This window comes from Lepidothrix coronata, unplaced genomic scaffold (genome assembly GCF_001604755.1).
Source record: "Lepidothrix coronata isolate B3197 unplaced genomic scaffold, Lepidothrix_coronata-1.0 Scaffold244, whole genome shotgun sequence".
Taxonomy (NCBI): Eukaryota; Metazoa; Chordata; class Aves; order Passeriformes; family Pipridae; genus Lepidothrix; species Lepidothrix coronata.
Genome location: NW_016690424.1, coordinates 1,041,124 through 1,053,796, shown reverse-complemented (window position 1 = coordinate 1,053,796; position 12,673 = coordinate 1,041,124). Strand labels below are relative to the sequence as shown.

At 44.7% G+C, this 12,673-nt stretch overlaps 1 protein-coding gene across 1 annotated transcript in view; it reads right to left on the bottom strand.

Annotated features, from left to right (window-relative positions):
- Positions 1-214: 214 nt before the first annotated feature.
- EFCC1 (EF-hand and coiled-coil domain containing 1) overlaps positions 215-12,673 on the bottom strand; it is a 56,245-nt gene continuing 43,786 nt past the window's right edge. Inside the window, exons 6-8 of the mRNA XM_017834882.1 lie at positions 7,169-7,327; positions 4,921-4,990; positions 215-1,827 (exon numbers count right to left, since the gene is read on the bottom strand). Of these exons, the coding sequence (XP_017690371.1) occupies positions 1,694-1,827; positions 4,921-4,990; positions 7,169-7,327 (363 nt within the window). The 3' untranslated portion in view covers positions 215-1,693. The remainder of the gene's footprint in view (positions 1,828-4,920; positions 4,991-7,168; positions 7,328-12,673) is intronic.

Genomic DNA, 12,673 nt, shown 5'->3' with positions numbered 1-12,673 from the left:
CTCTTTGGACTCATATAATATTCCTGGGAAAGCCTGAGACCTGCACAAAACATAAACTGACACTTCTGGTTTTTTAGAAGATGAACCCAAGCAGGGAGTTAACTTCTGCTCATCTCAGTTGTTATCTGCTGCACATTCAGGGGTGGGTTTTGTAGTGTATAATATGAGCATATTCTTTAGTATATACCAAGTAATAGTATATGATGCTCTGGTATTATGTTAGTAATATATTTAGTATTAGTAGACAGTTTCTTACAGGGTGAATATTGCTCTATGTATGTATGTCCTCTCTAATTTATCTTTATGAAAAATGTACATTAACAATATACGTCTATTCTTAAATTCTTCCTCTGTTAAACTACAAAAAACCCAAACCACAAACACCCAACCAGGTAAAACCCCAGTGAATAGAGTTTGTTTCATTGTTTGCAAAACATCTTTTTTTCTCCTGTAAAATGAAAATAATGCAAATTTTGGTTGCCAACAGGGCTCTGATGTATCACAATTTTTAATGGAGTTGTGTGTGAGCTACACAGTGTATTCTGAAGGGAAAGAATAGAAATCTTCTTATTCCCCAGACTGCATTGTGGACCTTATTCCTGTATAAAACCATTTTCATGGGAGAAAAATCATACAGGCACAGTTGAATGGTCTATTTCCTGGCTGGCATTCTCTCAGGCAAATCATTCCACATTCTTAAATGATCTACAGTGTATCCTTTAATGACATAAATTCAGTGGGATCATTTAGGAACTCTGCTGCTTTAATTTCCATGTTTGACAGCTGAATGAAACAGCAAAAGCATCTTGAAATCAACCTATTTTTGTACTTTTGTCCCCAGGAATTATTTTATTGCTGGTTAAAACGTTGTGTGGCACTGTGATTAGGCCCAGCTTTTGACACTAATTTTCCTGCGTGTGGGGTCTGGCTTTGTGTCTGTTCAGTTGCACTGAGAGAAATTACACTTGAGAACCAAGTTGTGCCCCGCACATGTCTTTGCCAACACAACAACAGCTGTTGCACAGGGAATTTTCCAACCCTTCCTTTCCCTGAGAGCCTGGGAACAAGATTGCTTTGGACGCTTTTCAAGCAGTTAAATTTGACTTTTTATGTAAAGTCTGACTATTGTCAGGAGAGACTTGCAGATTTCTAAGGCATCTCTGCAATTGCAAATACAAAATTCAGCAGAGCAATAACAAATCTGACTTCAGAGTTAAATAATGTGAATAATTGAATCAGAAATACAAAGCCCTTAAAACTTGTGCTACTGGCCCCCACTGCTGTGTGTGTTTGTAACACAGTCACTGTCACTGGTACATTCAGGAAGCTGTTTCCTTGCCAGGGATAACACAGGCTGTCACAGAAGCTAAAAACTGTGCCCAGCTCACAGGGCTGGAAATCTCAGTGGTCAGGTGAGTGTGCCTGGAACAGTTTTATTTGGTGAATCAGGACAGTCCCAGAGCCACCTCCAGGGATGGGGAGGTTCCGTGGAGACAGGCACTGAACCCTCACCAAGACAGGGCTGGGAATCAGCCGAGGAACTGCTGCTCTTCCCAGGGCACCACAGCTTGGATGGCAGGGCTGGATCCCTCAGGTGCTCTTGGGCAGTGTGGGGTGGTTGAGCTGGCCAATGTCCCCCCTCTGTGTGGTGCCCAGGGGGTGCTGGGCTGGGCAGTGTCGCTGGTGCTGCGGCTCAGCACGAGATCACCAGGGCGTTGGACAGGGACTGGGGGCTCTGCCCCTGCTCCACAGGCTCCTGGTGCAGGAGTTCACAGGCTGCCAGCTCCTGCTGAAGGGTATCCAGGACTTCAAATAGGTGAGCTTTGCCTTTCAAGAGAAAATTGCAAACATTACCATTTGAACAAAGACAGAAAGCTGAGTTTCACAATTGTAAGTAAGTAATGGCCAGTCTTCGCGAGGGAAGATTTTGGGAAAGGTCATTAACCCTTTGAGCCTGCGCAGTGGATTTTTTTTAGGTGAGACACAGCGTGCGCTGAACTGAGCCCACCCTTTAATCCTGAGGTTCATCTGCCGGGGCCAAGCAAACTTGGACAGTGGCAGTGAGGTCGCCAGGATGTAGGTTTGTTTAGAGTGACCTTCTCTTAGATGGATTGCCTTACAAGGCTGACGAGCTCCATCTGCCCGGGGGGCTGGGAATCGAACCCAGGTCGCAGCGGTGAGAGTCCTGCACCCTAACCACTAGACCACCAGAGGCCCCATCACAATTGTAACAAGCTCTTTTCTTCACAGGTGACATTTCAAGTAATTGTCATAAAATGTCTAAATTTTGCTACCAAATAATGAATTCCTGTCCATTAAAAAATGAGAGCAAAACTGTGCTTGACTCTTTTCTCTACTAGTTCTCTTGCTTCATACTCTGCCCACTGAGGTCTCCTATATGGTGTGAACAAAGACTATTTCATGCCACAATTGAGAGCTGCCATTCCAACTGTCCATTTGGATGGTCAAAGAAAGACGTTTGATTACAAAGACTTAGGAGAGCTGCTTAACTCCTGTCAAGTGCAGAGCCAGACAAGGGAAGCAGAGAGGGTGAGCTGTTCGTGGCAGTGGTGGTGCAGAGTGGGCAGAGAGCCACGCTTGGAGGTTCAGGAGCTGAGCTGTGCTGCTGTTCCAGAGCGGGGAGCTTTGTTTCAGCAGCATCACTTGGAGTCCATGTTCCTGTGCAGGGTAAGGAGCAGGATCTTCTGGACATTGTGTGCTGTGGATACAAACAGTCTCCTCTTCTGTTCTCACCAGGAGAGCATCAGACCTATAGCTCAGTTCCCCTCTGTGTTGGTGTCCTGGAGTCCACAAAGCTCTGCCTTTGCCTTCTTTTCTTTGCTTTCTCTGTGCTGGAACAGCACAACCTGTGCCCTGGATTTCTGGGCAGGAGTAACAACATGGCTTTGAAACTGCAAAACCCAAGAGGGTTTGCTAATCCCTGTAAATAAAATTCTCCAAATCTAACCCCCCAGGCCTTATCTGGTCTTTTATAATCTTGTCTTCGACTCCTGCCTGCCTATTAAAAGCACCTCCAAGCCATGTTCTTGGTACAGGATGTTAATTTCTTGAAGGTAAGTACAAATGTTCTGCTAACAGGAACAAAGTAATCAAACCTCCACCTCGGGGCTGTGATCCCTGTGTGGCTGCTGCAAAGGCAGCTCTGGCACAACAGAGCTCTGTCAAGGGACAGAGTCTGCAAGTTTAATCTTCATAAGAGGAACACAAAAGGTTATTATTAGAGGAGTGCAGGTTTGATCTGGTTTCTGTACAGAACTGTTCTGATTTGTGTATCTGGTTTGTGTGGCAGCAGAGGAATTCAACACAGTGGGACAGCAAACCCCTTAAATAGTTGCCTTACATCATCTTCATGGCGAGGCTTCGCGAACGAAGATTTGGGAAGGCTCTATCCACATTTGCTACAGGCACGCTGGTGGCTTATGAGGCCAATACGTGACAGACATATCCGATTGCAAAAGGCACAGCAGAAAGACTCCTTAGATGGTGTATTCTGCAATTTACGGTTCTTTCTGCATTGCCTTTTCTCCTCGAGAGTGATCCTGCGTGTGTTCTCGAAGGAGACAGCTGCTTTATAGATGGTGTGTCTCCAGGCCTCCCGATTTGAGACCAGAGTAGACCAGTTATGGTGATCAATGTGGCCAAGGCTGAGATGTTGTTTCAGGGAGTCCTTGTATCTCCTCTTCGGGGCTCCTCTCATGCGGCAGCCAGTGGCAAGTTCACCATAGAGCAGGATCTTAGGGAGGGGGTGGTTGGTCCTTCATCCTGGAGACGTGCCCTGCCCATCGCAGCTGCGTTCTCAGTAACATGGCCTCAATACTTGTGACTGCTGCTTGTTCTAGAACAGATGTATTGGTCACGTAATCTGAGCAGTGGATGTTTAAGATTGAACGGAGGCAGCGTTGATGGAAGCGTTCTAGGAGTCGCAGGTGGTGGCGGTAGATGACCCGTGATTCGGAACCATATAAGAGAGTGGACAACACTATGGTTCTGTAAACACTGATCTTGGTGCTTTTCTTCAAGTGTTTATTACGCCATACTCTTTTGTGGAGTTTTCCAAAAGCTCTCTGTGCCTTTGCTAACCTGTTGTCCATCTCTCTGTCGATCTTACCGTCTGAGGAGATGAGGCTGCCTAGGTAATTAAACTGTTGGACTGATTTGAGCTCTGATTGGCCAATGGTGATGTGGGGATGATGGGGGACTTCCTGAGGTGCAGGCTGATGGAGGACCTCTGTCTTCTTTAAGCTGACTTCTAGCCCAAAGAGCTCAGCAGCCTCAGCAAAGCAGGATGTTAAACGCTGCAGGGCTGCTTCTGTGTGGGCAACAAGGGCGGCGTCATCAGCATAAAGCAGCTCCTGGACAAGATGGTTTAAGGTCTTGGTGTGGGCCTTCAGTCGCCTTAGATTGAATAGGCTTCCATCAGTACGGTATCGAATGTAGATACCGTCCTGATCATCGAGGTCTGCTGTGGCCCTTTGGAGCATCATGCTGAAGAAGACGGTGAATAGGGTAGGAGCGAGAACGCAGCCTTGTTTCACTCCATTCTTAATTAAAAAGAGCTCAGAAAGTGTGTTGCCATATCTGACTTAGCTGCCTTACATACTTGGTTATGTTTTCCACTTGCTCATATCAGTGAAGCTCTACAAACATTAGTGGGGTACTGAGTTGCTCTCCTAAGGCAAAATTCTGCCTAAAATTTGTCTAAAAAAGTGCCCTGGATGTTTTTAATGTGTCACAGACTAGAAAGCATCACTTTCTACAGGTACTCTCCTTGCATAGTGCTTCATTCTACCCAGCCTGTAGCCCAGTATTTGAAATATCTTTTTCTTCTTCATCAGTGTATTATCTGGTATTTTTCCCAAAAGGACCCTTTTGGTCCTCACACATGATTTATTTGCTTACCAGGTTGAGGGGCATGGCAGGATTCCAAAGTGCTCAGCAACATTTTCCCCAGGGCTCTCTTGGAGATGTTCTGTAAAAAACCAAAACAATGTTATGGCACAAATATGTCCTACACCAGTTTACATGTATGCAACAAAACCTCTGTGCAGGGCATTTGCATTGGAAAAGTGAATCAAAATGAAACTGAGTCCTGAGTAACACAAGACTTGATATTTGCTTTATTTTCAAGCATTTTTATCTTAGACACTGCTCAAATAATAGCAGTTTGTGGAGGGCTGCAGTTCATTCATATGGCTGTACAAAAAGAGAAATAACAACTGTTCAGTGGAAAATACAGAATTTTCCAGAGCTGTGTCTAAAGAAATCTAGAAGGCAAGAAATGTAAGCAGGGCTTGTTGAGTCTCTGCCAGGCCCAGGGTGGGATGAGAACAGATGGACCCGGTGGTGTCATTGCAGAACGGGGCTGCTCGGACCCTTGGGAGCCAGGCTGTGTATGTCAGGGGCAGTGCCACCCTGGCATTCAATAAATATTAGCCAAAGTGAGAGCACTGTAAAGACTACTTAGGATTTGGATGGTCTTTTCCAGTGGTAGTTTTACACAAGAAATCTGTTGGGACATTACATCATGTGCCTGGGAAAGCAGACTCTCCTCAGGTGCTGTGGAGACACTGCTGTGTGCTTTCTGGGAGATGGGCAGGCAACCAGCTTCATTAGAGCCCGGATCTGCAGGGACAGGGAGTTCCTGTTCAAACTCCAGGCAGTGGAGATGGATGGGAGCAGTTCTGGGAGAAAGCTGCTGCATGCCCTGCAGCACAGGCAGCGCTGGCCCTGCCCACTGCCACCCGTGCTGTGCCATCTGCTCGTCTGCCCGGGGAGCTGGGCACACTGCAGGGCACTCTGCGTCGGGCTGGGCTCATACGTGGGCTCTGCAGCACAGGGGGAGCTTCAACAGTCCCACCAGGGCTGTGTGTCCCTCGGGACAGTCAGTGCTTGTGGCACCTCCTGCTGCAAGGGAGGGGCTCGGGATATTCAAAACATGAAGGTCAATGTGGTGGGGAAGTGACACCTAAACCCACAGGTTCTGATGGATAAGCTTTCTTTTGTCTGAAGTACATCCCATCAGGGGCAGGGGATTCTTGTTAACTCCCCTGGGGATGCTGTGAGTGACCATGGTGGCTGCCAGCACCATCCTGTGGGGTGCTGTGGGAGCTGGCAGCACACAGCACCTTGCCAGCAGGGGTTAGCAGTGGGTGCTGCTATCACTGAGATAGGGCACGTTGTGTGATGGGCTGTCCCCTGAGCAGAGATGATTTGTAATATTACAACTGACCAGTGAATGACAAGTTGAAGGCCTGACATAAAAGGTTATTATGCTTGTTGCCAGTCATGGTCTTCACTAGTTTAATCCTTCACTGGATTCTTAGTGACACATGTGTCAGACTTACAGTATGAAAGTAGAATTTCTATGTCAAGTGCTAAAGAAGGGACAAAATGATGAGGGATTGCACTTGGTCCTTGGATTCATCAGTGGAATATTAATGTACCTCAAAGTCTCACACAGACTGGGCAGAGCTCTGCTCAAAATTGATTATCCAAGGAATCAGTTTGTGGCAGTACAGTGCAGCTCCCAACATACTCAGTGTCCTGCAGATTATCCAGTTTTCCTCTCTTTGGGTGAGCCTTAGCCATTATCAGTCTCATGCAGGAGATTTAAACTTCTCTTCTAAAGGGCTGAACCGCTGTACTGGCCATGTACTTCTGAGGTGTTATTGCATCAGTTTTGGTAAGTTCATGTTTGGATTATTAATTGGATAAGAAACTTTGTTCAAAAAATACCTTACTGATATATAAAAGGGGGTTTTATCCCTTTAATACTGACTCAGTCTTACATTAGGATGCAGTTAAACAAAGGCCCTGTTCTAGAAGGAAAAATAAATCTGTTAGAATTTGATTCCTCACTTTTTTGTTTTCCTCATTTCCTCTAAATATCTGTATAGAGGGTAACAAGCCTTGAGATTCAGCTTCAAGGAGATATTGGGGCTTCTCTTAGAAAGTCAGCCCTAACTTTCTGCAGTCACCAGGCACATTCCAGGGCAAACACATGTAAGAACATGTCCCGGTGTAAAGGATTTTGCTCTTAATAGAAGGGATGAACATGCTTTTTAGTTTGGGAAGGACATTATAAAAAGCAGTACTAAGGACACTATAAACCCCAGTTTTAAGTCTCAGAACTGCTTTCTTGTCATACCAAGTCTCGGAGCTGTTGAAGAAGCTGTAAAACATCCATGAGCTTTTCTTCCACCAGCGACAGCCTCACTCTCTCCGTCTCCAGCATCTGCAGCTCCATCTTCAGCAGCTCGGCCTCCTCCACCTTCTGCTGCAGCTCCCCCAGCAGTGGCCCTGTCACCTGGACAAGGACACAGGCAATTGAAAGCACTGGAGCTTTTCCTTTCTTGCCCAAGAATTGCAAAGCTGAGTTTACCCCTCTGTGTGGTAAGTGCCAGTTCACTCCAGAAGAGTGTCTTGAAAGGAAGGACATTTCTTTAACATCCCCCAGAAATCAGCAGTTGCTGGGAAATGGATACTTTGCTCTTGTGCACAGTGGCAGTTCACTCAACACTGGGTATAGGCAGATCATTCAGGAGTTTTAAATACTACCACTGGTATTTCAGCTTCCCAATCGTTTTCATTCCCCTTGTCCTCCATAAAGCACAACCAACTTGTGTGCCCTCGCCAAGGTTATCGTATCTTTGTCTTGCAAATCCCACATGGCATTTACATTCAGTGAAACAAGAAGGTAATTAATTAGTGAATGTCTTTAAAATATTTTGGTAAAAGAAGAAAAAAAAAGTGTCTTAAGGAAAAAAAAAGATTTTGGCTCTGCTAAACACTGGCAACTCGTGCTTGGCCCAGTGGTAATTTGCAGCTGAGCACAGAGAAGTCCAAATTCGACAAGACTTGGACACTTCAGAAATTCTGGGCAAGAGGAGTCTCCTCAGACCTGGACCTTCCAAAGCTGAACTGACCTGTCAGTTATCTCAGACCTCTCTGTGAAAAAATGTTCAGGTTTGCTTTTTCTTTCAGTGTAAAACCTAAGTGACATATTTTGAACTACAAAGCTGCCACATCACTTGCAACAGTAAATACTTTTGTCTGTCACAGACCCAGGCCTGTTGCAGACACATGGCCAAATTGCTAAAAAGAGCCTGAAAAGCATTACTTGAAAAATATAGCACTTAAATTATTAATTTTAAATCATTGAGAGCACTGAGAGATTTCAGGTTTGTTAATAAAAGTAAACCTACCAATCATTATTGTGCCTGATTCTAAAATCACACCTTTTTTTGTAGTTTCTTGTTGCAAACACAATCTACATATATTTATTAATTTTACACTGAGAAAAAAAATCATATAGGGTAAATGCCAAGTGTGCCGGCTTTGATAATCCCCTTTTGATGTCATCTTTTATCTTCCTTGTAGGTTTAGAAATAAGGAGAGAGTAGGTTTGTGTGTGTGTACATTGTATCCTAATGAATTTTAATAGATGAGAAGGAACTTCAGTTCCCTAAAACACAAGTGTCATCCGAGTGAAAAAGAAAATAATCCCTCATCCACACCAAGCCTTCTAGAAGGTCATTTTAGTCTCTGACAGTGCTGATGGTGTGTATTAATTGGCACTTATTCCCCCATCAGATGGAGATCAGCCTGTTCCATTAGCTCCCCTGCCCTCTCTGTGCCCTGGGAGCACTGGAGCTCCTTGGAGCGATCCAGAGGTTTGGATCCCTTCCTCTGATCCATCTCCCAAGGGGTGATTTCAGCAGCCCTGTCTGAGCACCCCCTTCAGAGGAGTGAATTAAATGTGTGCTTTCCCTTGTCACAGTGCAGATTGTCTGTGCTCCATAAACACCACCCAGGAAGGGGCTGGAGCACAAACATCAGGAGGAGCAGCCCAGGGACCTGGGCTGGAGCAAAGGAGGCTCAGGGGAGACCTTACTGCTCTTGACAGGTACCTTCTGGAGGTTTTAGTAGGTGGGGGTCAGTCTCTTCTCCCAGGTAACATGGAAATGGCCTCAAGTTGCACCAGGGGAGGTTTAGATTGGATATTGGGAAAATTTCTTCAAGGAAAGGGCTGTCCAGCCCTGGCAGAGCTGCCCAGGGCAGTGGTGGAGTCCCCATCCCTGCAGGGATTTAAAAGGTGTGTGGATGTGGCACCTGGGGACACGGGTTAATGGTGGCCTTGGCAGTGCTGGGGGATGGTTGGACTCGATGGTTTTACAGGGGTTTTCCAACCTAAATGATTCTCTGGTTCTATTCTGTGATTCTACAGCCACAGGAAGCTGTTATGGTCCCCTGTGCAGGCAAGGCAGTGTCATATCAAATAGCAGAGAGGGAAAAAGGACAGCATTTGTTCTTGTTGCTGCTGCCTCTTCTTCCTCTTCATTTTCACTGCTCCTACAGACCCGTTGTACCTGTGCTTCCTGTGCTGTAGTTCATAAACTGCTTTTCCCAGCAATTATACCTTGGCAGCCACCTGGCCATCTATAAGGCTGCTGATTTCCTGATCCCTGTGTTTCATTGACACACATGGGTATGCAAGGTTGGTCTTTAAATGCTTGGAGGAAGTAGCTCAGTGCACTATTAAAACATTCTCCCAACATGTTCTCCCCAGCGAGGTTACATCTAGCACCTGATGTCACCTCAACACTTGTATTACGATAATGAAAATAATTAAGCAAAACCTGCTTTTAAAACCTGAATCCTGAGGGGATCAGGATGGTCAGTAGTTAAGCCAAGGGCTCAGAGGAATAGGTTTGTTCTTAGCTCTGTCCACGTCCCTCAGCAAAGTCTGGTTTGGGATCTGAGCCTTGTTTGTGAAATGCAAATATTGTTTTGCCAAACCCCAGCTTTGAGGAGAAGTCAGCTGCTGGTATCCAACCCTCTTCTAAAAGGGGGGAATGCCACAGGGCAAATCTGAGCTCTGGAGTAGTGTGTACAAATACGTTTAGGAAAATTAATAGTTAGTATGCAACAATCCCCTAAGGAATGTAAGATAAAATCTTTCTATTGTGCTTTGCACAGAAGTTGAGGAGGCTCTCAATCAGAGCCATTTTTACAAGCAATGAACCTGAGAAACATTTTCAAAATGGGCAGAAAACAGTGGCAGAAGGAAAGAATGAAGTGCTGAACTGTGCTGTGCAATTTATCTTCTAAATCCTGTCCCCCTCAGAGGATCGGAGAGTGGCAAATGGAGCACCAGTTCTTGGGAGGGTGCAGAGATGGTCTGAGGAACAGCAAATCCCCTCAAATCAGTAAATCTGTCAGGCAAATTAATAGGAATGGAGGAGGCACTTGGTGAATCCACAGAAGAACATAGTGAAGAATCTATTAGATTTCTTTGGAAGGGTTTATGAATATATATGAATAATGTTAACTCAGTTGATAGGGTGTGTTTCAAACCTGCAAAAAGCTTTGGATAAGATTCATCACCAAATACTAAACAAAAAAAAATAAAGTATTAATTGTCACAGGGCAGTAGCACAGATCCTGCTAGACTTAGGGCTGGTTAAACGATGGGCAGAGCACAGAGACCAGGACTGAGGGTTCCATGATAATTCTCAGGGTCTCACAAGGAGCTGGGCTAAGACCTGAGCTGTTCAGCATATTCATAAATTAAAAAGGTGAATGTCAAAGTGGTTAAGTTTGCTGTCAATACAATTTTCTGGGGGGCAATCAAAACCAAAGCTGCCTGTAAAGAATTAGAGAAGGAGTTCATGAATATGGAATAGCTCTGGGCAATAAAAGATCAGATGAAATTCAGTGTCAATACTGCAAAGTGAGGCAGGTAGAAAAGGCACACCATGTTATAGGAATGCAGTGATGTTGGGAAGGAGATCCAGAGGGGCTGCAACCTCCTGAACACAGCTCAGCAGCCAGTGCATTGGAACACTAAACACAACTTCTGTTCTCACTCAAAAAAGAGTAATAGAGCTTGGAAAGTACATGGGAGAATCAAATAGAACAACAGAAGTAGGTAAAGGTTTCTCTGCCAAGGTAGACTAGGAATGGTGATAACTGAGGGAGTAGTTCTGGTAGGAGGAGTCTGCAAAACCATGAGGGAAAGACCATTTGCTGGTTCCCAAGTACAAAACCAAGGTGATGGTGGATGCTCAGACAGCAGATTTAAAGCCAACAAAAACAAATCCTCAAAACCTTGCCCTGAGATACCAAAAGCATAGCCAGCTTTAAGGCAAGGGAGGGTAAATCCATGGTAAAGAGCTCCAACCCTGGCCATTAAACATGGTGCTCCATCCAACACCCAGCTCAGGATATGTCTGTCCCCAGACCACTCTTGGGAGCATCCTCTGCACTGCTTCTCTTTGCTTTTCTCTGAGCAACTGCAGGTGCATGATGTTGGGATGAACTTCTCATTTGACCCTGTATGGCAGGTCATAAACTAATTGTCTTTTTAATTAAGCTGGCAGTTTGTGTGCAAGCATTTATAGAAAATAATTGGCATTTCTCTGCAACACTACCCTTGGCAGCATATCACTTTATTTTCAGAACTCACTCATGTTTTCTCCATCCATTATCCCCAGGTCAACAACCTGTCTTCAGCAGAAGCTATTTTTAAATGTTGGGTGGTTGGGAAGTAGAACTTTCTAGACAAGACAAATTTCAGAGCTCTTTCATCCTCTGGTTTTACAAGCCTTAGATTGAAGCAATTACTAATCAGCATTTGAGAGTGCTGCCCTTCACTTGCCTGCTGAGCTTATTACTTGTTAGCCTTGTTGTTATTTGTCTAATTCTGAGCCCTGAGCAGGTACAAACAGAAGTATACAGAACAATGTATAAGGTTCGTCAGGTTCAGAGAAAAGTGTTGGTGGTCTATTTATTAAGTCAAGATATTTATTTGCAAGGTACTCGATATAGAGCATTTATCAGTCTTCCAATTTGCTTTCTGTTGATTACAGGATCAGTCACCTTTTTGAAAGGAATTATTTATCATTTGTGTGTCTGTTTTGTAGTATCAAACCCCTCCCCTATAACTGTACACAAGTATAAATACTGACTAAATAAAAGTAGAAGGGCTTAAGAATAAATTCCTAACAGGCTCAAAGTGATTAATCCTGCTGATATTTAATTCCTGTTGCAGTGAGTTGGTGCCTCCCTGCTTGTCTTTAAACCAAGAGCAGTAGATTCCATTTTCCTTCTGGAATTTTGTACCAAAGCACCAATAATGGTGCTTTTTCAAACAAGGTGCACAGAACTAATATCCATCAGCAGAGATGAAAAAGAGGGCAGTGTGGTACTGCAGAAGAAGAGGACTAACTCTGGAAAAAGGGACTAAAAATGGCACTACCTACAGGAAGGTTTTTCTATGGGCTGGCGTTAAGAAGCACAGAAGGAAGCTTTGTGTTGCTCTAAGGAATATTGCAGGGGTAAATTGTCACTGACTACTGAAAATTGGGTAGGACACAAATAGGATTTTATTCTGGTTTTAATTTTTTCCCCTCACAAATAAACTCATTTAGTCAAGGGAGAAAATTGTATGAAATACTGATAAAACACAAAGCATGGTGACATGTAAAGAAGTCCCTGCAGGCAGTGTCCAGGGATTCCTCAACTGTGCATGGAATTCCTCACATCCTAAGGCCTCCAGCTTCCCTGGGAGCACAGCAACTCTGCAATACATCCCTCCAGCTGACTGAGACTCAGGGTCTCAGTGTTTTGGAATCGTTTGGAGTAAATCAGC